Source organism: Colius striatus, chromosome 3 (genome assembly GCF_028858725.1).
Source record: "Colius striatus isolate bColStr4 chromosome 3, bColStr4.1.hap1, whole genome shotgun sequence".
Lineage (NCBI taxonomy): Eukaryota > Metazoa > Chordata > Aves > Coliiformes > Coliidae > Colius > Colius striatus.
The window spans coordinates 87971848-87997849 of NC_084761.1; the positions used below are offsets into that span (position 1 = coordinate 87971848).

The following is a 26002-nucleotide window of genomic DNA, read 5'->3' on the forward strand; positions in this document are numbered from 1 at the left end:
TGTGTACACACAGACATCCAAGTTTGGAAAGTACTTTTTTTTCTTTATTATGTATAACAGTGGTGTTAATTATATTGATCTCCATAAGAAATGCTCCATAGAAGCGAGAGAGAGAGGAACAGAGGTGCATGAAGCTGATGCCTCAACTGGCGTTAGGGGCTTCTGGGGACCATTATAGGAAGGTCTTTGGTTGTGAGAATACGGGGAACCTCTTGAGTATTTCGGATTAGAGGGGATGATTTGTGCAAAGTGAGATTCCTCAGAGTAGTGTTTTGAGAGCTCCATTTTACAGTTTTCCCAGAAAGTTCTTATGCAGTTTTACAATAGAACTGAGTTTCATAATAAAAGACCAAAAGGCACACCTGTAATATTTTTAAGGCAAATCTTATTTACCTAGTACACAAGATGATGAGGTCCTGATGAGGTCCATATGACTGATATTTTTAACCAGCAGAACTGGCTTTCTTTCCTTCATGTTTTCTCCCTTTCAAAAATTAGCACCCATGTAATTTCTCTTTGAGCATAGTGCTGTTTTGCTGCTGGCAAATTAATGACTGGCAACTAGGAACTGTTTTGACCTGTTTTTTCATTAAATTAGATCAACACACATATGCAGTCATTTGTTGTGCATCCATTATCCTGTTTGGGAGACGTTTCATATTTTTGCTCTGTGATGTCTTCAGGCAGAATATATTTCAGCTTTATTAGAGGTCTGTAAAATAACTTCTTGAATTAGATTAATCTGTGAATGACTGAGCTAGAAAGATTGGTGTATGCCTGTTCTGTCTGGGAAATACTAGTGTTTGTGAAGATACTGGTGAGAAAGAGTGAAACTTGCCCATTTCTGCTGTGCAATGAAAAATCCCCCCCTTTTTTTTTTCTTTGTCCTTTATTTTTTGCTTCTCTCCAAGACACACAAGGCAATATAAAACCCGGTTAGGGAACATTCTCCTGATATGGGAAGGGTTGGCACTGTGCCTTCCTCAGTGCTTTTCTCCACTCACATTGCTGATTTAGAGCATACTGGGAAAGAATATCTGAGTTAGTTCCTGGTATACTAGAGTGTAAAGATTGAAATGAAACTGTTTGAATATGTAAATATATGAATATGGTGATCATCCCACAAAACAACATTAAATTTTGCTCTTTTTGGATGCCCAAACTGTACAACAGGTACATGAAATAATCAATTTTGAGGAATCAGCAATAGCTGACATTGAAACTATTTGTTATAGACCCTACTTTTTTGGCTGTTTACAGTGAAAACAGAAGAGTTCTTTGGTTTTCCAGTAAGGTTCAGATTCCTTTATGTCAACCTTAGATACCTAATAAAGCTTCTCTTCCTCTCAGTATAAGTTCAACCTGTGCCAAGAGATCAACATATTAAAGGTCTTCTGTATTAGTGAACTACTTACACATATAAATACCAATGTATTTTGCAGAAGATAAGCAATGTATGTGTATCTTAGCTTTGCAAGGCAGGTGCAAAAAGCATTAGAAAAAATAGCTACTCAAGACTATCTATGAAGATGCTAAGTACTGTTTATCCTCCCCCTCTGCTGTGACCTTTGACATAGTCACACCTCTCTCTGTTGCAGGAATACCGAATTTCTGATTTGTGTAACGTGTGCTGGTTTTTTAGAATTCATGGGCTGGTGATATGAGTTACTGCTGTGAAGTGTTTTTAAACAGATGAGATTTGTTCCTGTGGAGGGAAGATGTACTGATGAGCTTGCTTTTCCTACCTGACACTTCTCTAAAGAAGATGGAAGAATTGAGCTGTACATAGGATCCCCTTAGAGAGTTGGCACAGTCAGCGTCTTTGAGGGGTTCACTGTCAGATTTAAATGTATACAGGTTGCCAACAAGTGCAACAGGGCAGAATTTTCAGGCTGGTCATTAACATCAGTCAGAACTTTTGTAGCTATTTCTTTGTGGACAGTCATTATTATGACATGTAACCAGCTTTAAACTTGCTTCCATTATAGTGAATGTCCAAGGAAAAGCCAGCTATTTCAAAACTATGTCTTTTTATGATCAGATTATAACATTACAGGCTTGCCTAGTTAATGATGTGAGCCAGTTGTTCTTTCTTGCTATGAACACACCTTTCTGTTAAGGTTCTAACTCTGTTCATTCCCTTTTCAGCATGTCTTGTGTTACCAGCTGCTTAGTTAGTAATCAGCTTATTTTAAGATCCTAAGCTCTTAGTATTCACTCCACGTCCTAAAGTACCTATTTTACTTGTACCAGATAAATAATATTACGGCTTCAGTTGTGATATTCCGAATGATAAATGAACTGACCACCACACAGGGGAGATGAAACCAATACAAGCTTTCCACTAGTCCTACCAGGATGACTTCAGATGGCCTTTGATTGTTTCCTGAGGTTACATGATTAGCATAGCGGATATTTCTCCTTAACATTCCCACCTTCTCTTCCATTATGACAGTTCTTACAGAGATTAGCTGCTGTTTTGAAATGCATCTGTGTGTCAGCTTGAAAAGGGCTCTTCAAGAGAAAGTAAATACAGATTCCAGAGGAAACTGAGGATGCTTACTGTGAAAAGTAATATACTGTTCTGGGATGTATGTACATTTATGTATTCAATGAATGTGCATTTACAGAATTAAGTTACACACAGAAGCTGATTTTCTAGCTCTTCTTAATTTTCAGTGACTCATTAGTGATTGGATTCACTAATAACTAAAATTTGTGAGGAGTGATTTTGGGTGCAACTTCCAGGGAAAAATCTACAAGATTAAACTACTATCTAGAAGGCATTTTATTTTACTCTTTGGAATTATTTTAGATTGATTCTTTAGATATTGTTTTTACCCCTATGACAGTAAAGGGACTGTATTTCACTCTGCAGCTTTTCTACTTCTGAGTTATCAGGTCTTTCATATTATCCAAGATAAAAATCATAACCATTGTCAGTCTACCTTGTGTGTTTTATGAATACCATCTGAGAAGCAAAATCTCATTTACAGTTGGGAACAGAAGCTAGAGTAATTTCTGTATCAGCCAAGCGTATCTAATAACACATAAATAATGTCAATTGTAAAAACACAAAAAATGGATGAGTTAATCTGTAAAATGTTGAGGGTGTGACTGCAATGCTGTGAAGCTCTATGAATACTGCTGTGAAACTGGCAATTGTGCCACATGGAATATTTATCCTCAAAACACATGAAGACATACAGGTTTATGTGATGGTCTCACTAGGAGTTTGATACTGCCCATGTCCAGCAGCCTTGTTTCTGGTTGTCATGGTTTAGCGAGGAGTCGCTTTTGCTTGATAACAGGGGCAGGGGGTTGCAGTGAAGATCTGGTATAGAGTTCTCAGAACTCTCCCCCAACTCTTGGGTTCAGACCCACCTCCAGCCCTACTGGGCCAATCTGGCCCCCCTGCCATCACTATTTAGGGACAGGAATTTGAAGTGCTTAGGAGGAGTTGTAGGAGTGGTACAAGATGGAGGTGACCACATGGACCCCACAGTCAGAGAAGGAGGAAGGAAGGAGGACCAACAGACCAGAGACCCCTCTGCAACCTGTGGTGAGAACGCAGGCTGTACCCCTGCAACCAGTGCAGGGCAATGGCAGGACTGAGAGCCACCAGCAGCTCCGGGTGAATGCACTTGGACGGGTGGAAGACTGTGTGAGGAGGCGGCCGTAGTGCAGGCTGTGCTGGAGAGCCTGCGTGCCACAGAGCAGCCCCACACGAGAGGCAGAGAGGAGCTGCAGCCTTTCAGATTAAGTTACATCAGAGCAGCCCATGCAGCCCACAAATTCTATATTCTATGTGTGTGAGATGCCCCACGGAGGAGCAGGGAGGACTGGTGTGGAGGCCGCCTGCCCTGAGGAGAGACAAACAGCAGAAGCCATCAGGAATAGACTGACTGAAACCCCCATTCCCTGCCCCTTGAGCTCTTCAGTGGGGGAGGAGATAAAGACATTGGGATCAGGACGCTTATCTCGGGAAGAGGGGAGAAGGTGGTCTTAAAGGGCTGGTTATGCTCTTCATCATTGTACTACTGTGTGTTGTTTTGTGTTGGTTATGTTTTGGGGTTTTATGGTTATGCTTTAGTTGGTGTTGGATTAAATTGCTTTCTGTTTTCTTCCCCAAGTAGCCTGGTCTGTTTTGTCCTGGACCTTAAGTGGCAATTAAGCTCTCCCTGCCCTTTGGCAATTCTCAGGTCTTTGGTACTTGAGACTAATTGTGGTCTTTTGTTCCCTGAAGAACCTTTGTCTAAGTGTTACATGTTCCTAATGGAAATTAATTGACCTTCCTGGGAATGGCTTATAAGTTTGCATCATTAAGGTTTTTTGCTGGAGGAAGTCCAACACTCTTTAGGATAGAATACCCACAGCCAAATCTTCGGTGTCCAATGGGGGTTGAGTCTACTGGCAGTTACTGAAGAGGTGTAGGTGCTTCCCAGGCACACATGACTTCTCAGTGCATGACTGCTGTATGCTTAAAGAGTTTATGTGTTTTGATTTCTTACTCGGCCCAAAGGAGATTTCTTCCTTCAAGGACAGTTGAGAGTGCTGAGGAACGTGAGGTGTCTTGCTTTCTGACTATATGTGGGATTATCAAATAAAAAAATGGTCTTATCTCTCTCCCCACTTACTGCAGAAATCTCCTGTGGCAAGTCAAATGCCATGGGTCTAAAAATTTCTTCATGATGATGTTTTTGAAGTTTATTTTTTTTCCTTTTTTAATTCTAGAGAAATGAAGAGGAAAATAAAGCTGGAATTAAAATTAAGATCAGTTGCTGAAGCTCAAAGAAAGGGCACAATTGTAATATGTTAGAAGATTGCCTTGGTTTAGAGGAAGTGCTGATTAAGATCAAATTTATCTTGAGTTTACAGTTTGATTGGACCTAAACTGAGGGGAGGGGAGTTATATTTCAGACACAGTGCAAATGATGCATGTTAATATCCTGTGTTTATTGCCACTTGAAATTACAGCATAGCTTTGAGTTGCTGCCAAGTCCACAGTTAAGACTCCCTAGTAATCCCTGTGATTATTCCAAGTCTTCATGGTAATAGCAGATGCAGCATGGTACACAAGCCTAAGCTGTCAGTCTTTTTATCCTTTGGGTCTCAGATTGTGATTCCACTCAGTGGAGTGAATGGTTAGACATGTATGTTGGACAATCAGACCTGAAAAGCAGATTAAATACATTGATTTAATCATAGAATCATAGAATGGTAGGGTTGAAAGGGACGTTTAGAGATCATCTAGTCCAACCCCCTTGCAGAAGCAGATTCACCTAGATTTAACTTTTAAATTGACTCCTGCCTCACAAACTTTTCCTGAAATGAGGAAAAGCAGATTTTCTTTATTTTTGGAATACTTTAATTCATATGTTAGCATGCTGTAGTATTTTTCATTTTTATTAGAAATCATTTTTGCTTTCCTTTCTGTTGATCTATAACACATCCTATTTTTACTCATCTTTATAATCTATTAGATAGTTTATCTCCTTGAAATATTATTTTATCTCTGCTTAACTGTTGTAGATTTACATCTGATCTGAATGTATATACATATGTTATTGTAGTTCATTTACCTGACATTAAAAAAAAATAGGAGGGACAAATGCTCTACAAAAAGGTATTTAAAATAAGCTTAAGTTAAATTTAAAAGTGATTAAAATCTATTCTGGTTTTTGGATACATAATTATTCAAGCAAGTAGTTGTTTATTTTGAGTTAAGACCCTCAGCAATCACTGTTAGTCAGATCTCCAGATAGTGTGTCCCAGTTGCATCCCTTCATCAATTGTCAGCAGGAAAGTTTTGCTATTTTTTCCACTTACAAAATAAATAAAACTTGATATGGAAATCATATAACGTGAGTACAATTTCACTCTGGAATATTTTCCTCAGCAAGTAGCGTTAGCCAGCAGGCATGCCTGAGCACCCAGCGTGTTAGCTGTGGGAAGCAAATCTATATGCCTGGCACAAAATGATCAGTTTAAACTACTGAAATATAAATCAGAACACTGAGTGAAATTCAAAAATATTTTGTTAAATGAATTATGATATGTGTGAATAGAAATGTAGTCAGGGACTCTGCTTTGTATCTTGGATGTCTACAGTCTTTTGACTATTTTTTTTCTGCTAGATATTATCTCTGAAAAATACATAATATTTTTGAAGGACAGCATTAGCAAATATCACAGTATGTTTGCATTTCATTATATCTGGTATTTTTCTTATGACTTCAGTTTCTAGGATGATGTTCTCTGCAAGCTGCTCTTGGGTCTACTCACTATGAAACTTACACGTGCCTGTACTCCAAGCTCATTAACAGTGAAAAGCCACTCTCAATTTTATAAACCTTATTTCTTTAACTATTTTGAAGCCAGTATTTTGATTTTTTTTTTTTTTTTGGAAGTGTAAGATTTTTTGGGGCCAGAAAGAGTAAGCAAAACAATACCACTGTAGTGCAGAGATTACCCTTCTGTGCAAGTGCAGTTCAAGCCTTCTATGGAGTATATGCTCTATTGATATGTATTTGTGTACATTTTTAAAAATATTAACAGGAGAGAATGAAGATAATGATTTTTACAGCAAGTGTTATTTGGATAAGAACACTGAATCCAAAGATATTAAGTTTTCTAAATGGAATTACTATTGTACTGCTTCTAGTGATACAGCACGGAAAAACTTTTACACACTGCAAGCTAAGCCGGGGTCTCAGGTCCAGGAAAACTATTTATCTTGAGCCTGAGTTGAAGATGATAACATGGCAAGGAAGTCACAAACCTCTGTTGGACATAAATGCTTCTTCACTCCACCTTGAGGTGCAAGAAAAGGGACATGGCAGCATGTGACAGCCAGAATCAGTTTTAGGTTGGTGCCGTGCCCTCTGCAATAAACCTGCCAAATAAGTGTGTTACTGGAATCTTTGAATGTTCTATCTAGGCTGCCAGCAGCATACTTGGAGTTAATGTAGGTACTGTTTTGGAGAGTTTATCAAGAGAGAGGAAACCATTGGATACAGTAAGAATAAGAGGATGGCACAGGCAAAGATGTCATTTATAGAAGTTTTTCAACAAGAATGACAGTTTCCTACCCTTGGGTAAAGCATACAATTTTAAAAAATACAAGATCATAGCAAGGTTATGGGCTATTGTCTTGCTTTTCTGACTGACCTAGTCACACAGGTAATAGAACTAGATTTGACTTACTATATACTGTAGTGTGAGGTTTCAGCAGTGAACCATAGACGCTAATGTGTTTGCAGTTCTGTCTCTCATTCAACAGTGTACTTCAATATGTGTCCTGTTTTAGGTATATGAAAGCTATGCAGAAATTACAGCAACTCTGTATATGCTTCAAGTACAAATGCATATGCTCAAGTAACCTGCCAAATAAGAGCATCTCCAAATGTTGTATTTCTAGTTTTTCCCACAAGACCAATCGCTCTAAGGGCTTAGTGCAGCTGTCATGTTTGTGTTTTTCACTGGAAATTTCGAATTTTTTACTTCCTCTTTACTCCTAAAAGGTGACTTCATAAAAATTTTACTGTTATGTCTGATATATTTCCTCCTCTGTATTCACATTATTGTAATTCTGTGTGCAGAACTTGTGAACATTTACCTCTGTAAGCCACTTACAGTCACTGTATCACAGCCAACCCTAATCTGTGATGTCTTCTGCATCATTTCTAAAGGTCCCTTCCAACCCCTACCATTCTATGATTTCCTGAATATTCTAAATACGTTTTGAATTCAGGATTTCATTTTATATTTTAAACTGTTTCTGAAGTGTACGGCAAATAGAGCCCAGCTGGGCTTTAAAAATCCTTGTTTTGTTCGAAGACTATCAGTTGATAAAAGCACCTTTTTGAATGCAATCTGGGTCTCTTTGATCTGGAAATTCAATAAAAATAGGTCCTCTCATTGGCATTTTTAAAACCATGCTGTAACTCTCTGGCCAAATGCAAAAGCTGCAGGAGTTGAAGAGAGTGAAATCCTGATAAAATTATGTGGGGAGAATTTCTTTGTTGCTGAAAATGACATGAAGTTCACACAAGGAGACAGCTTAAGGTGTTACTCTGTTTGAGTCAAGGTGTTATTTGGATGAGAAAAGGAAGTGCAAGTAATTTATTGACATATTTTTCTACATCAAAGTGGATTGCCTTTATATACAGAATATGTTATCATGAGGAGAATGATGAAGCAATGGAGACATGTTAAAGACTAGTTCTTTCTCATGGGTCATTCTGGTCTTTCTTCTGATAACTATAGCAGTGATCATTTTTACATTTAGTACTTATAAAGGTAGCCTCGCTAGGTAAAGAGATGTATTTATATGGAGATGTTAAAATGAGTCATTACTAGTATTAATCATTTTTGTTAGTCTGGAGATTTTCTTAGTGGCCTCGTGAATCTTGCACAGGACCAAAATCTAAGCCAGTCATTTTAAGTAGAGATGGCAGAACAAGATCAATTTGGTGTGATTTGTAAGAGAAGTTACAGAATTTAACATTCACAGATTTAGTCAGGGAAGTTTAATAGGATCTTGCAGTCTTTATCTCTTTGATCCTTTCGAGTCTCTTGTCTGCATAATTTTGATAAGATGTGTACAAAATCCACCATTTACACAAGAAAAACAAGACTGTGCTGTCTGTTAGAGAGAAAAGTCTTCTGAATACGTTACCTTTTTTGTCTTTCAGATAATTCTAGTGAGTTCTTCCCATAATGACCGTGACCGAAGCCTTTTCATAAGCACCGATGAAGGAGCGACTTTCCAGAAACAACCCATTACTTTCTTTGTGGAAACTCTCCTTTTTCACCCGAAAGAAGAAGATAAAGTACTTGCTTACACCAAAGAAGGCAAGGTAAAGCTTGAAAATACTGCATTTGTTTTAAATTTAGAAATTATTTTGTTAAGGAGGTATAAACCAGTTCTGATATTCTGAATAGGATTGGGGTTTATGATACATTAGTTAGTTGTAAGTGAGTAATATTCTGGTTTGGAGGTTTATTTAAATATAGATTTTCTTCATGTCCAAATCTTTGTTTTCATGGTAATTCCAATACTGGAATTTTGAGTTGAAATGGGTATTGGTATTTTTTTTCCTCCTTCATAATGTAGTTAAATAGTACCTCTGAAATGTGCTCCTCCCTAGAAAGTGACCATAAGCAATTGCTCTGTAATTTGTAGTGTAGTAGGAAGTTAATGAAGCTGAAATAGTGCCTCCAAAGGCTGTTCATGGGATATAAAATAAAGTAATATAAAATAACCTGCACAGTCATACAGCAGAAGAAGATTTGAGGAATCAATGAATCTGTTGAAATGTAGAATAATTATATCTCTTACAGTATATTTATATCACTTTAATTCATGAGTTTTATTATGTTTCTAAGTTTTTGCCATCTTTCAGATTTCTTCTGGTCAAACTGTAAAGTCATTTTGTCTGTATGGTTTAGACTAAGCACTGATGAGTGGACACACAATGTGTAAGTGTGTAGTTTATCTCTTTTCCATGGTGCCAAATCTACAGCTGTAAAGTCACTATGATTCTGGTCCTGATAGTGGTATGGACTCATCTCTATCTTTTGTCCTCTTTTTTGTCCTCATAAATAGCAACCAACAATGCTTCTCTGTCTACTGGCTCATCACCAGCATTTGTCACAATTTCTGATTTTATTTGGGATGTTATTTTGTGCTGCGAAATATGAGTTGTTTTGTCATTCAGAACCCTAGATTTTGTTTAAAAAACTCTAGCCTCTAGCTGACATTATAAATGAATGCAAATCCAGTCAATGTGGTTGGATTAATCCATTTACTGCCTCGAATCTACACTATCTTTTTCTAGCTACTTCAGTCATAAGGAATAACAATCAGTTATTCACTGAGTCTATATAAATGCTTCTAGATTTTTTAAACCTTGACATGGATGCAGTAGATCTTAATTGTTCATTCAGATGCTGAAAGGATAAAAAAATGGCAAAACTGAGAAAAGCATTTTCAATTTTTTAAAAACGTAATTCCACACATTTATCACGTGTGTGATAATAAACAGAATGATGAGATCTAGTAGATGTGTTTACTGAAGCCAGAGACTTTAGCTGTCCACTAATATAACAGTTTTCACTTCATATCTAATCTCATTTAGTAGTTTTATCAGGTGTACCTGTTAAAAAACAAAACATATGAGTCATTTTTTTAGTTCAAGAAAGTTTTATGTACACAGAAGTTAGTTACACATTATTTTTTTATTTGTTTGAATTACTTTATCAATTAAACAGTCCTCTTAGAGTATGTCTTGTTAGTCCTGCTTTGCCTTCCCGTACTGTAAAATTGCAAGGATTTCCTTCTACGCTATGCTAAGCTGTTCATTCATATCTCCCAGACTTCAGTCTCACATATGTGAGGAGAAAAAGTTTGGGTTTTGGTTTGGTCTTTTTTGGTCCTACTGCACAAAAATCATTGTTCTAATGTCAGGAATCATCTCTCATTTTCTTCTGAAATTCATCCATGACAAAATTATATCCTTTTGCTCATGTGCCAGTGTTGTCCCTTATCCTAAATAGTTCTTTTCTTTCTTGCCAGGAGCCTGAATTCTTGTCTTTCTTTGCACCTTAGACATCAAGGTTAGAACAATATATTAAATGATTTTATCTCCTCCAGACCTGTAGCAATCTACTGAGGCAAGTAACTGACTGAACAGGGTCCACTCTTTTAGAAAGATGGTCGAGACAATGGTTATCTTTTCTGTAATGCCTGTGGTGGCAAATGTTTGAAGAAGCAGCATAGGTTCTTGTCCTGCACAATCTAGGCCGTTCCAAGACACATCACTCCTTCCCAGGAGGTCGCTTGAAGCTGTATGCTATAAAATACAGTGGTTGCAGTGAACTCCAACTCGCTTAATAAAACTAAGATCAGAAAGTTAACAGAGAGAACCTGACTCTGCGGTCCCATCATTAATACATCTAGCTCTGAGGGCAAAGGCTTTTCAGTCCCTGATTCTCTGTCTGTGCATTTAGTGAATGCTCAAGTAAGCAATCTGAGTCCTGATTGTAGTTTCTTACCTGAACTGTGGTTTACCTGCTTTAATTGACTATGCAGTGGAACAAAACCGAGTACCTGGGAAATAATGTTTTATCTCTAATTCAACTTTTACATGTTTAGCAGTAGAGTTTATGCTGTTACCTCAGCCTTTATCTTTACTTGTTAATATTGTCGGTTTTCTGTAGTAAAACATACTACATAATCATGACGTTTTTTTCATTTGTCATTGAACCTGTCATTTTAAAACAAAAACATTTCTTACTACTCCTCACTTTCCCTCAGAACAATCAGCAACTGAACTGGTGACTTATTCCCAGATCAGAGAAGAACAGTTTTACTTGCTTTTTTTTTTAATCTCCTATCAGAGATATTAGGAGAAAACCCATCATATGTAAATTAGATGAAATAAGAAATACATGCAGACAGCAGGGGGCTTTAATCTGTCTCTTTTAGAAGTCTGATAGATATTTCCTATTTCAACTAGAGGAAACACATTATGAAGGCAAATGCTGAAGGAGGGAGATTTTTTAATAGCTATTTTATATCCCATTTTAGTCTGGGGGAATATAGCTTTCATCTGCACTTTTAATATCCATCCATATCATTAGCATTTGTCTTTTTACCAGGGGTCAACTGTTCAGAGAGAAGGTAGAGCTGGAGTCCTTCTCCTCCTCCAGGCCTTCTCTTCCATCTTTGCTGAGTGACCATTTCCCTCAGGTCACAAATTGGTATCCATGATGGAAGACCTTCAGTGGACCTCTCATCATCAGATCTCTTAGGCATTTCTCTTATATCTTTTGATCCTATTTTAGCAGAGTTTTAAGTCCATTGACTTTCCTGACTTAAATACTTCTGATGAAATTAAGACTTGACGCATAAAGGGAACATTTATGCTTGTTTGGTCAATGAATGGGAAGGAGAAGTGTCCTTTTATCATCCTTCCTGCTTAACCATGCTAAGGTAAAAAAGAATGTGACCCAAAATGAACTGTGAATTGTTTTCATGGCAAACAAGATGACATAGTCGCTGAGTTTTGTTTATTATAGTTAGTATTTTAAATTTTTTTCTCTATGAAAGGCTATTACTCTGGAAATAATTGTAGAGACTTCCTGGTAATGACTTTTCTTTTTTTTTTATTAAATTGGTGTGCAATCTGTCATTTTAATAGTGACGTAGGGTCTGCCTTTGAAGATGTTCAACATTAACAGTTTCCTGTCACCTAATTTTTCTTTTTTCTTTTTTAGGTTTATGTATCCATTGACTTGGGGAAAAAATGGATCCTTCTGCAGGAACGTGTTTCAAAAGATCATATTTTTTGGTAAGGAGTTTGATATTTTCCGAATAAAAAATGAACAGCAAAACTATTTCATTCTGACCAAGAAAGACGTTGTAGAGGTACTTATGGGGACAGTACAAGTCTTGCAGATTGAGTATGTCAGCGTTGCTATTTCAAATTTGTACTCAGGCCAGTGATCATACCTGGTGTCAGCACATATAAGGGTTATAGGTCTGAATCTATGAAGCCCAAGATTTAAAGAGAGCTGTAACGTCCAATGAAGTTGCTCTTCGTTATACTGCTGAAATTATCCTTATAAAGGAGACCAGTTTTTCTGCAGAAAGAAGTCTATAACACTCTTAAAAAAGGTTGAATCAGAGCTGTTAACTGGAGTCATATATAAACCTACATTATTAGGGAAAGTGATGGAAAATATAACTATTGAGTACACATATATCTAGTGATTTCATTTTCCGATGAAGTATTTTGCAATATACCAAGTGTTTAAGAAGTGATTTAAGCGAGTTGACAGAATTTTTGAAGAATAAGTCAATGCTTGATTTTTATAAAAATGAAATTAATTTGAAAAGTTTATAACTTCTTTTGCACCAAAAATTAACCTTATGATAGTGTTATAATCAATTTTATACATAAAAATGGTCAGTTTGTGCACTTAACATTTATCTGATTTCTGGTTCCCTCTTTCACATTTTATTTCAGTGTGTAAGTATGGACTATGCATAACTGTATCATTACCAACAATTGGTGCTTTTATTACAGAATTAGTCATAATATACTAGAAACTTCCATTCCCTAAATAATTTTAATTTTAGAAAGACTCTGACCCATGTCAGTTGTGTAAAGTGTAATTAACCACACATCTATGGAGCCATATCTACCTTTCAGCAATATCTTGTGGTTTGCAAGTGGTGTTGCCAGTATTGAAATGGATATAGTTGCAAGATTTGTGATGTGTTTGGCATTCATGCTGTGAGCCTTCTTATTCAGGTAGCTGCTTTTCTCTTGAGTTGAAATAGATACTCATCCTGGCCATACTAGGGGGAAAACCAAAAGAAACAAAACCCCAAACTGCTTAAACTGGTGGTGTAGCGGTTACAAAGCATACAGAGCTGTTACAGTACCTACAGATAGATTGACCACTGGCCCAAAATGTAAGTTGACAAGTCCAAAGGTGTGCTGATATGTGTTCTGCTGCTGAAGCTGAGCAAAAGGGAGGTTGTGACCCAGAGAAGGGATACAGAGACAGGTTAAACACTATTTGAAAGTACTGGAAGAACAAGATTTAACCTGCCCTGATACCCTGTTGTTATAATTGTCCCTGGACAGATCAAGGGAGCTTTTGCACGTTTCCAAATGCCCCTTATTCAATCCACAACCCTACTTATTGTCCATCATTTTAGAAAACCAGCTTGCAGTTGATTTGTAGTAACACCCATCTGTTTTCTCTAATTTGTCTCAACCTTTTTTGCTGAAATACTTGAGTCAGCCTGACACTTTCTGCTTACTTACTCCTGCAAAATATAGCCTTGTTGAAGTCTTTATTTCTGCACAGCTGCTGGAGTTTCATAGGCGATATACTATACACGTCTCTTAACTACCATGTGAAAGGGTATAATCATTTGAAAGTAACACAGCGGGTCAGAAATGTAATGTCTGCATTGTTTGCAATTTTTCCTTAGCAAGATATATAGTGTGTAAATCAGGAGGGCATGTGGCTCTCTGTCTTCAATGATTTTTTTTTTCCGACTGTATTAGACTGGAAAACCATCAAAGTCACTAACAGGTGACAAAGAAGAGTGGAAACCTCTTTTCCAGACTTGTTTAATAGTGTTTTTCTTATCTGAGTCTAGGTATATTTGGCACACTTAAAGGATGAAAAATGTACCGTACCACTGAAAGAAGTGTCAGATTTGCTCTGACTTGAGCAATCTGTCAGTGGTTTTCTACGTAAGAATTAAAGCTATCAAGTGTCTGTCTAATATTAAGTCTGCATTTTGCTTTGTTTCAGAATCCTTATGTTTCCTTATATAATTCAGACACAATCAGAGAAATATCCTGGAGCTTCAATGAGAAAAACTCCCCTGCAGTACCTTAAAGTTATGATTGTACATAAATGTCACATTCCTCTCAGATAAAAATAATAAAGTCTAAGAGTCTCCACATTTATAACCATTAGAAATATTTTCTAGATTTTTGGTTTCCTCTTTCCTAGACTATCGTGATTTCTCTTAAGAACTGTATCAGCCAGCAACAGCAAGGATTTGGGTGCAGACATTTAGTGCCTTATCAATACCAAATGATCCTTCTCTTAAACTGTCATAGAAATAAAATATATAAATATGTTTTACTTCTAATATCACATGGAACATTACATTGTGTAAAGAATCTGCTGCAAGTGTTGGACACAATGGCCTTCCAGTGGGAGTTTGTATGTCATTATGTGAAATTTTTCACTACTTTATGACCTTCATCAACTGAGATATTGGAGTGCTAGATAGAAGCAAGCTATTTGTGTAGTTTTCACAGGTGTAAGAATATAGGCTTTGTCATATCTCAACTATTAAGCAGGTAAGTTCAGTATTCTTTTTCTTGACAACATCTAACATCTGATATGTTAAAGATATCTGAAATTAATTCAAATTAATCGTGCATCTCACTATAAATGAGGGTATGTCTCGCTGTTACGGACTGATTATGCCAAGACATTTTCAATGGGCAGAACTTTAGCAGATGTTTCTTCTTTGATTTCAGTTGAGCTTTGCCACTGATGTTGAAAATATAGCCCAAGATTTTTATTTAAGCCTGGTAACTCATGCTATTTTCTTGTGCTTTCTAAAACCAATTTTTTCCTGTGCCTCCAGCAACAGGATTTCCTGCATTTCCTGAAAAAGCTTTTTAAAAAAAAAAAACAATGAAAACATAAATGTAATTAATTTAATTGAGTATCTTATGTATTTATATTAAGGGAAGGTCAGTAGGGACTGAGTATTTTAAACTATTTATGTTCAGATCTTATACTGTAGGTTTATAAGCTCTATTTTAAAATAATCCAGGCTTTATTTGCTTTGCAAGTGTTCTTGAAGGAGGGAATGCAAACAGATATGACCTACTCTAGCCAAACATTAAACACCCACATATCACATGGTATGTAATTGGTATGATGTGTCAAGGCTGTTTAAAAAAAAAAAAGATGGTGTATTATATTGTAATCCTTGAAAAGAAGAGAGTAGTGCAGTTTGGGATTCTTCTGGCTCTGCTTCTATTCTTCTCATTCCCCAGGGTTTATGCACCAGTTAAGTTCCTTTTGATTTCTCAAAATAGACCTTAGTAATACATAAGCAAAGAATAGATTGTGAATCATCTGTCTACACCAGCACAAATATACCCCAGGACACCAAGTCATGAATTGGTAATTACTAGAGAATTAGGGCCAGCACATTTCCTTTATGGCTCTGTCTATAGATATGTGGATCATATGCTATGGGTATCTGTTACTCTTATTTTTAGCTATAGGTTCTCTATTTTCACAAGAGCTGAGAACACAAAAATAAAAAATGACAAGTTTAGTTGGGTATAGCAGTTGTTCTCAGGGGACCAAAGCTCTGTTCTCATTGTGAAATCTCATACGAGTAATCAATCACAGCCATAGTCATTAATGTCAAGTGTAGCAGGTTCCTGACTATTTAAGTGCCAGGTGAAAGGAGATTTCAGTGATATTATGCCCTGAAGGAAAGGGACATGCAAAGAGGATTTCATTGAGCCTTGAACATTAAATTTTGTGTGAGTGAAAGGCTCTTGTGTGGGAAGCCAAGAATCTGTGTGGGCAGTCATTCTTATATTTGACTTAGTCACTTGCAATGGTATTGGTTTCTATTTCTGTGTGGTGTGTATGACTGTATGGGGCTTTTGTGCCAAGGTTTGGTAGCAGGAGCCTCTCCCATTTTGGACAGAACCAGTTCCAGCCAGCTCCATCCAAAACAGACTAATCTCTGACCAAAGCTGAGCCCCTGAATGGCAGTGGTAGTGCCTTTGTTATCACATACTTAAGTAAGGGTAAAAAAGCTGTGCAACAGATTCTGATAAAAATGGGAGATACAGCCCTGTGGACACCAAGGTCAGTGCAGAAGAAGGGTCAGGAGGTGCTCCAGGCACCAGAGCAGAGATTCTCCTTCAGCTCATGGTGAGGCCCTGCCTCTGCAGCCATGGAGGCCACAGAGGAGCAGAAATCCCCCTGCAGCCCTCCTCCTGCAGGGAGGACCCCACACTGGATCAGGGGTTGTCCCCTGAAGGATTCTGTGACTCCATGGAGAGTCTTTGCAGGAGAGGGTCCTGGCAGGAACTGTGGCCCCATGGAGCAGGTTTTCTGACAAGACCTGTGACCCTGTGGGGGGTCTACACTGAAGCAATCTGTTCCTGAAGGACTGCAGCCATGGAAGGGACCCACACTAGAGCAGTGTGTGAAGGGACTATCTCCCGTGGGCAGAACCCCACCCTGGAGCAGGGCAATTATGAGGATGAAGGAGCAGCAGAGGCATGTGCTGAACTGATTGCAACCTCCATTCGCTGTCCTTGTGCTACTCTTGGGGAAGAGGTAAAGAAATCGTGAGTGAAGCTGAGCCTGGCAAGAAGGACGAGGTGGGGGAAAGTGGTTTTTTTTTTGTTTGGCTTTTGTTTCTCACTACCCTATTGTATTAATAACTGGCAGTAGTTTAAATTAATCATTCCCAAGTCAAGTCTTCTTTGCCTGTGGCAGCAAGAGGTGAGCAATCTCCCCGTGAGCTTTTCATCTTATTTTCTTGCCCTATCCGCTTAAGAAACAGGAGTGATAAGCAGTTTGCTGGTCACCTGGTGGCTAGCCAAGGTCAACCCACAGCAATGACCACTCCAGCTCTGCTTCTTAATAAAGGTGGCAGGAAAAATGTTTTTGTTAGAAAACATTTAAGCATAGGGAGTAAATAAGTTGCAGCACACATTGGTTGTGGTAGGGTATTGACTGAATCAATGGAGGTACATCTTTCAAAACAGATATGAAGGTGGGAAGGCCTGTGGCTTAAATCAGTCATCATCAAACATTTTTTTTTCTCAAAACATAAATCAGTCATAATTAAACATTTTTAGCTTGTATGTAGCAAATCACAGTTTTGTCTTACTGAGAAATGAAGTTGACAAGAGTTAATACCATTTTAAGCTACTTGGTGAAAACATTTGCGTGCTTTTGACTTGCTTTCTAAGCAGAGCAGTGCCCTTAAGCCAATTGATTAGTGCTGGCAGACAACTATTCCCTGACAAAATGAGCCTGGACTACTGGAAACAAAGAATCGTTTTCTGCTTGAAGTAAAATACAAGTCGTAATTACCATACCAAGAGACTGATGCTTATGATTCACATTTTGAAATGAGTGGTGTTACTTGTCAGTGGTAATGTTTATTCATGTATATTATCAAATACTGAATTTGAGGTGAGTATTGGTGTTTTTCAAATACTGCATGCAACTAGACTAAGAAAACACTGGGACATTTTGTGAAGAAAAGAGGTATCTGAAGAAATAAATTATTATTAAAGTAATGCTAAAGGTCTCATTATAGGAATTCTTAACAGAAAATTCTGAGTTCTATTTTTGCATAGTTATTTGAAAATATAGGTGGTCCTGCTCTAGCAGGAGGGTTGGATTAGATGATCTTTTGAGGTCCCTTCCAAGCCTTGAAATTCTGTGATTCTGTCATGGAGTATACATTTATACACAGACCAAGTCAGATGCAGAGGGCTTTTTAATTCCCCTCTGTTGTACCATTTTCATGTTGATGTAATGCTGTTAAGATCAGTAGAATCACCTGGCAGAGTACTAATACAGAGATGTGAAGAGTTAGGTCATACAACAGCTAGTCTTTCAATAGAACTTCCTCAAAGTCTAAAAAAAATATATATGTGTGCACAAGAAAGTGCTCTGGTTTTCCTCAGGAGACCGAATTCAGACCTGAATAGCAACAAATCTGCACTGATTTTCTTCTGCTTCTCATGTGGTTATTAGTTGCAGCTTTATGACACAAACAAGGCTAGACATGTGCCAAGTCAGCATGCTATCTGAGGCAGTTTCACCTCTGCACCACCAAAAGTGACTATCTCATCATTTCCTTCTGCAGGATTGGTGCTCAACTGCTGGCATGATCAGTTGATTTACAAAGCAGAAAAACTAATATCTCAAAAAAGTTCTGAAATTACCTTCTGCAGGACTAGTTTTTCCAAGAGGCATAACATGGTGTCAGACAAGCACAAGGGAGATAATCAGAACTTGTGTTCACAGGAAAGGGAAGGAACATATTGAGGCTGCCTATATTTACACCACCCTACAATCAAGTTGGCCTATTTTAATTCTGAAGTGTTGTAGCCACACTGATCTGGAGGACTGACATGTTGCACTTGCTTTATCCAGCATGATATACTTGGTCAAGAGATATTTCTTTTCTTAGAGAAGACTTGTCTACTCTAAAATTAAAGATAGCCTGAATTTCATTGGAAATTTTAATGGCTCATTGTAAAATGCTAAAACAACCCAAACCTGAAACCCTAAATTGAGTGGCAAGCCTTCCTTTGTCCAGATAAAACAAATTAACAAAGAAATGATTCCAGATTGCTGAGATGGGAACATTGCCATTGTAAAGTATTGTGAGAAGAAAAGTGGGGAGAGTCTAACCAAACAAAAAACCCTGCTGAAATGGAGAAGATAGTTCCTGAGAAAGTGCTTGTTCTATTTGGGGGCAGGACGGGGGTGGGGTGGGGTGGGCGGAGGGGAAGGAAGAAATTGTTGGATTTGTCAGTCTACTGCATCTATGCCTTATAAGACAGAAGAGATCCTATCCTAAAGCTAGCTGAGAAGAGTAAACTGCTTGAGAATGGGTGTGTGGACGCAATCCTCACACTAGTACAACCTCAACTGTGTTTAGCCTGCATAGTATCATACAACTTTTTCTTTGGTGCATGACTTGAGCACAGTGGAACAATAGTGTTTCATTTTGAAGTCCTGTTGGCAGAAGATTTCACTGAAATGAATAGATTTATTCTTCAGCAAAATAGTTTCAAATTCTCAGCATTAAATATGTTTTATTTAATTAATTTATTTAATTTAATTTATTTAATTAATATGTTTTATTATTATGCTTTAAATCTCTGAAAATTTCTTTGGCAGACCTAATATATGGGGTCTTTTTTCCAATAAAAGAAGGGACAATTCGTATGTGTTTGTAAAGCTGGATAAAGGGGCTTTGGAGCTCAGAAACTGCTCCATAGCTGACATTCAAAAGTAGACCTTGGGGTTGTAACTTCTTCAGTGAGTATACAGTCTCTGCTGTCATAGCTTATCTGTACAATTAGATTAATAAAAACCACGAAACATATTTTTTAAATACCCTGCTTACTTAATTTGTACATTTCAGAATAGATAAATTCTGCACTTAAAGGATGCATCTCACCTGTTACACTTGTCTAAAGTTAGAGATCTACGGGTATAGTGTAATGATTATTTCCTTTGGCAGCCTGGTGGCTTACATCTTTGGAGAGTCACCTTTAAATTAGACAATTCCTGCTGCTAGGACCTGGTAAGTTCAGTGGCATGCCTGAGGCAGTGAAGGAGAGGCAAGATTGGAGATACAGAATGGGATGGCTTAATCTGGTAGGGCAGTGAGAAGAAATACTTGTTAAACTGCAGCTTGGAGCTATCATACCAAACCTTTTTAGTCAATGGACACCATGGGAGATGTTCCAGCTGGTTTAGGAATTGAGGACTTACCTTTTGGAAGTAACTGTCCTCTGGGAGTATGAGTAGTTTAGAAGGGGAAGGGAGGAAAGAGGAATTCCTAGCTGGGTTAAATTAAATACAAGGTTGGTTGATAAAAAAGGTTGCTTCAGAAGTACCTCAAAACTTTCTTTGCATTATTGATGCTGATCAGCATGTCAGGCTGAGCCTCAAAAAATTTCAACCCTAAAGTTTCTGTTAGTTTGTGATTCAGCTGCATGAAGTGTAGCACAAAAGATAAGCTATTAGGCAAACAATTTTCTTCCCTCAAAAAACTGACTGCAGACTTGATAGTAGGTTTGTTTTAGTGTTGTGAATATCTAGGAAAATAAACACAGCACACAGAGTAAAAAAGTTCACAGATCTCTTCCTTCTCGTGCATTCTTATCATATCTCAATTAATGTAACCTCTTCTCTGACTTACTGTGTTGCCTCAAAATGGTAGAATAGATTTTTTTCATGCATCTAGAAAAAAATTCCCATAAGAAGTCTCCTTCTCATCTTGTGGCTTGATGAAGGCTCATCCTCCCCTTCTCCATCATTCTTTGGACTGATCATTTATCTTATTATGGAAAAACAGCAAATGTGATTATTTATTGCAAGTTGTTATTCAGCAGTGGAAATCATCCAGTCTCTTCCCCCTGACCTGCATTCTCAAGGAGCCACCAATTACTAAGTCGGAGTTTTAATAGCTCCTTATAAATTAATGCTATTAAAATCATTAAAGGATGATGTAATTTCAATCCAAAGTTAGAACATTATTGCTTTTGAGTATTAATAATGATATCAAAGTGATCATTTTCTCTTAAGTATTTTAATAGGCTTTCTAAAATACCTGCATTCAACTGTACTTTATCACTCACTGTATCTCCTTTGCGTGTCTTCAGCTCACATCTGCTCTCTTACCCTGCTGTCTTACTATGCTGTCGTGGTTTAACCCCAGCTAGCAACGAAGAAATACACAGCTGCTCTCTCACTCCCTCCTGGGAACATAGAGGAGAGAATCAGAAGAGTAAACGTCTGAAAAATTGTGGATTGAGATAAACACAATTTAATAAGTAAAACAAAAGCTGCACACACAAGCAAAGCAAAGCCAGGAATTCCTTCCTCACGTCCTATGGGCAGGCAGGTGTTCAGCTATCTCTAGGAAAGCAGGGCTTCTAGTGCACCTAAAGGTCCCTTGGAAAGACAAGTGCTATCACTCTGAACATCCCTCCAAATCCTCTTTCTTTCCCCAGTTTTATATGTTGAGCAGGATGTCATATGGTGTGGAATATCTCCTGGGTCAGCTGGGGTCAGCTATCCCTGCTGTTCCCCTCCCAGCTCACCCCCACACTTGCTAGTGGGCTGATATGAGAGGCAGAAAGACTCTGACTCTAACTAAGCACTGTTCAGCAGTAATGAAAACATCCCTGTGTTATCAACACTGTTTTATTCACAAATCCAAAACATAATCCCATACTATCTATGAAGAAAATTAACTGAGCCAAAACCAGCACACATGCCAACGGAGAGCCTTGTGAAGAGTGATGTACCTACGGAACTCTGGCCAGATTCTGCTTCACTTAGTGACAGTACATCTGTCAGCTCAAAACTGTGTCTGTAGAATCTGCATTACTAACGAAAATGGAAGAGTCAAAAGAAAAGCACAACTGGGGCTGCTGTTCCCAGGAGGGGTTAAAGGCCTGAGGGTAGAAAATTCATCTGTGGCTGATTATATTTAACATGGAAGATATCAAGAGAAAATCAGACTGGATTCCCATTACACCTTTTCAAAGTTAAACTGCCCCTTGATCAATTCTGACTGAATTTCCTTCACAGCATATTCTCAAATTTATTCTTCACTTTCTCCCTTTGTCAAAGCAGAATCTACTCCTCTTTTGAATATACTCACCAAAGATGTATCAATTCATTATGGAAGCCACGTGTCAGTTTTAAGATCTTTTTAAGAGGAACTGAATCCAAGTCTTTCAGCACTGAATATGCCTTGTAGTCTCAAATGTCAAACATAGCTGTAAAAAGATCCTCTAGTGCTTGCCAGATCATGTGAGTGTGTGCATACCTGTTGTACATGTATCAATGTATATATATCAATTTATGATTATGAAATTTTCTTTCCCATTTCGTACCTCTTTTTGTTCTTCAATTGGTCCTATTTGTAGATGTATTTTAGTAAAAGAGATTCTAAAGAAATAAAAAAAACCCCACCATAATGTCAAGTATGGAAAAAATAGTTTCCATCTAGATGCTGGTAATAGGACATTATAAATGAGGTTTATTTTAATTTTCTAGCTAGAATGTTAAATGTGGTTAGTATGAAATCCTCTCTTTTCCTCCATCCACATAATTGCTATTCTGTAGCTGGCTCTGCATAACTTGATTATATTATGTTCTCAGGGCTGTTGCTGGAGTTGACGGAGACCCTGATTTAGTTCATATGGAAATCCAGGACCCCAGTGGAGGTAAGCAAATGAAAACGTGATTGATTGCTACACTAGCGTGCAGTCGTTTCTCTTTGTTTTAGCAAGTACCTTTTGGATTGTTTTTAAAACTAGTCAGAGAGAAACTGTGCCAGTCAGATTCTTTCTCTATATGTAGTCAGCAAAGCTGTCCTGTTATATAAAAATACAGTATGTTTTACATTTTTTTTGTTTTCAGTTCTAAGATGAATTGACGTCAAGATGCTATGCTTCACTGAAAATGTCCATTAATACTGCAATTTATTCTGACAGTTAAACATCGAACATTTTTTCCTGATTTCCAAATAAAACTGGCAATGCAGTGTTAGTGCTGGGTAAACGTCTGTTAAAATGAATCGTATATGTCAATCCTACTGCACTAACCACCGTCTCCTAGAATTTCCTTACGTTACTCTATCCGGTATACTTTGAGACCTCAAAAGGAAAAGAAATTAAAAAGCAAATTAGCAGTCAGAATGTGCTGTACTAAAGAATTACCGTGATTCTAAAAGCTTACATAGTTTCTTGTTACCAATTGTACTCTTGAAAGACAATTTAATTCATTGCATCAGATCATCTAAGTTCCTGTACAGTCTTAAAAATGAATTGTAAAGAACGCAGTTTTACTTTCCCTGATCCAGAATCTTTTCTTCATTTCAGCTCTCATAAAAGATCAGTTATCACACTAAAATCTGAATGGGAAAGTTTCTGTATCTTTTAGCAGTGAGATTGCTGAGACATTTTGACCCCTACACAGCCTTATCAGCTGCTCTGTTTAGAGACAGCATAAGAAGAATCTTCAGGAGCTGGATGGAAGGAGTATTTTTTTTCATTTAACAGAAACAGCAGGAAAATAAAAACTCTTATTAAATATCTGCTGGCTGGATTCTCAACAAACTGTGTACTTATGGTCAGTACAAGCATTGCCACTGATTTGAGTGGAAGTGGCATCTTTGTACTACCTGTCTGATAAAGAACTATAATGCCTGTCATGTCGATTGTGAATAGCTGCAAGACTTTCTAATGGCTTATTGCTGCACCTGCTCAAACATCTCTGTGGTGATGGTTTGGACATAAGCCTGAGAACTTGGATTGACTCTAGCTGCCTCTTAAACGCTTCCAGATTTTAAACCAAATATTTGTATTTAGGATACCTGTTTGGCCTTTTCTAATTAAGAGTCACGGAATAAAGTAGCTTGGAATGCATTTCCTATCACACTGCAAAAGTAATGAAGGACATGGGGGTGTATTATTTGTACTGTCATATTGAACCTGGAGCGTGGGGATAATGAGTGGTTTGGTCACAGGATTGTGTTTAGCACGTTTTTGTCACTGTGCTTGGGAAGGTCACTCAACTACTTTTTACTCAGGAGATTTCAGTGAAGTGTGAACTGTACAAGGGGTTAAATCTAGGACAGTCTTTGAGCCACAGCTGGTGTAAGATATGATTATTGTCTCTGTTCTCTCTGATGAGAGCACATTGCATCAAAGACACAGTGATGCTGTTCTAACAGCACAGAGAGGATATTCCTTGTCCATTGCTAACTGGGAAGAGAGGGGCCATAGCTTCCACTGATATAAATTAGTCTAGGCATTCTCAGTAAAGTATTAACTCTGAATGTACAAATCCTGCCCAAACAGAGCAGTTCCAATAGTGTATTAACAGTGTGTTGTAACTTTCCTACAGAGCTTTGAAAATGGCCTTTAAAAATCTTTAAAATTAACACACTGTCTGTTAAATGGAATCTGACTCTCTTCTTGCTCATCACAATTTTATACTGGGCTTGATCTACTGATTTCAGTTATGTTGTGTCAGGCTGCCGTTTCTCCAAGTGAATAATTCGGCTCTGTGCATAGGTTAAGTGAGAAACGAGGCTCCTTCTATTATCCCCACCCATGAATGTCTCATTCATCTAACCCCTAATCTCTCTGGACCAGCAAAATTTGGATAATAACAGGCTGCCTCCCGGGAATGATCTGAACTGTAAGCAGTTAATATATTCTCGGTACACTGGAGATTGAAAAACTCTTGTATGAGGGTTTAATATAATAATTTTACAACTAACTCATCTGGCAAAGGCAGCACTTTCCCTGCATGAATAACATTTTCTATTCCTCACTTCTTTTTCCCTTGATAGTCCTGTCGTATGTTTCTGTCTCTCTTCCCTCAGGTTATCGCTACATCACTTGCCAGATTCAAAATTGCTCTGATAAGACAATGACAGTCCAGTTTGCTGGTGGCACTGATCGGGATTCCCTGACTGTACAGGATGACTACATATTTCTTCAGGTACTGACAGTTTCTGGAGAGACAACCTATTTTCAAATTCAAACATAAAATTTTAAGCCGTGCAGCGACACTGCAGTTTGGGAGCACGGAGAAACCTGTTCTAGGGTATGAATGTTGATTTATGAATTTTTACATGGAACAATGCAGACCTTTATCAGTGAAAGAAATGTAAATCTTTAATTTGTGTAACCAGCTTCTTATTTATATGGTTGATTTTAATTTATCACTGATACAGCTTTTTTTATGACTTTTTATAAATATGTGTTATGCAAAATGTAACCCTTTTGTTCCTCTTCTGGGACATCTTCTGGGTTCTTTCCAATACCTTCAAGGTTATCTGAGAAGAACATCCAAAGAAGGACACTGCAGATTAGTGGCTTGGCTTCTTCATTTGGTTTCTCAGCTGGGAAAGAACTTACATCTCTGTGCTTAGGAAATGAAAGTGTTAAATGACTATAGATGTTAAACATGGAGCAACTTAGAATAGATTCACAGAATTATTTAGGTTGGGAAAGAACTTTAAGATCGTTGAGTCCAACTGTAAACCTAATACTGCTGAGTCCATCGGTAAACCATGTTCCTAAATGCCATATCTACAACTTGTGATGGTCCAAATCACGTTGGGGTTATCTAATTTCCAAACTACAAGGTCTGCATGTAGAAATGTGGCCAGAACTTAAGCTTTACAGCACCAGTAAAGCTCAGGTACACTTCAAAAAGTAATTTTATGTGTTTGGAGACTGGTTGTGATTTGAATCTCAGAGCTCCAAACTTCTCAAAGAATAGTTCTGTCCCTCCTGGTTTTTAAGATTTTGCTATGGAAGTCGCTTGTACTTTCCTCAATGGTTGGTTATCATTTTTCCCTTACTTTGATGTGATTAGCTTAATGCAAGACTTGTCTATTTATTGACTTTTGCAGGAAAGCAGTATTGTGGCTTAGAACCTTTAGCATCACAAAGAAACAGCAAAATAGATTAGGGAAAGAATTGTTGAACTATAGCAAGCATTTTTCAGCACAGGTCTTGCACTCATGGCCCTCGTTTTTCTCAAAGGCATTATTATCTGTGGCTTCCCCCAGGCACACTCTAAAACCCATTTCGCAATGTGTAGATAGTGAGAAGTGCTTCTC

The 26002-nt window shown here is 37.7% G+C and overlaps 1 protein-coding gene across 1 annotated transcript in view; it reads left to right on the plus strand.

Annotated features, from left to right (window-relative positions):
- Positions 1–26002, plus strand: part of SORCS2 (sortilin related VPS10 domain containing receptor 2) — a 574544-nt gene that overhangs the window by 462434 nt on the left and 86108 nt on the right. The window contains exons 4-7 of the mRNA XM_061993219.1: positions 8697–8861; positions 12283–12356; positions 22522–22586; positions 24755–24873. Coding sequence (XP_061849203.1) covers positions 8697–8861; positions 12283–12356; positions 22522–22586; positions 24755–24873 — 423 coding nt within the window. The remainder of the gene's footprint in view (positions 1–8696; positions 8862–12282; positions 12357–22521; positions 22587–24754; positions 24874–26002) is intronic.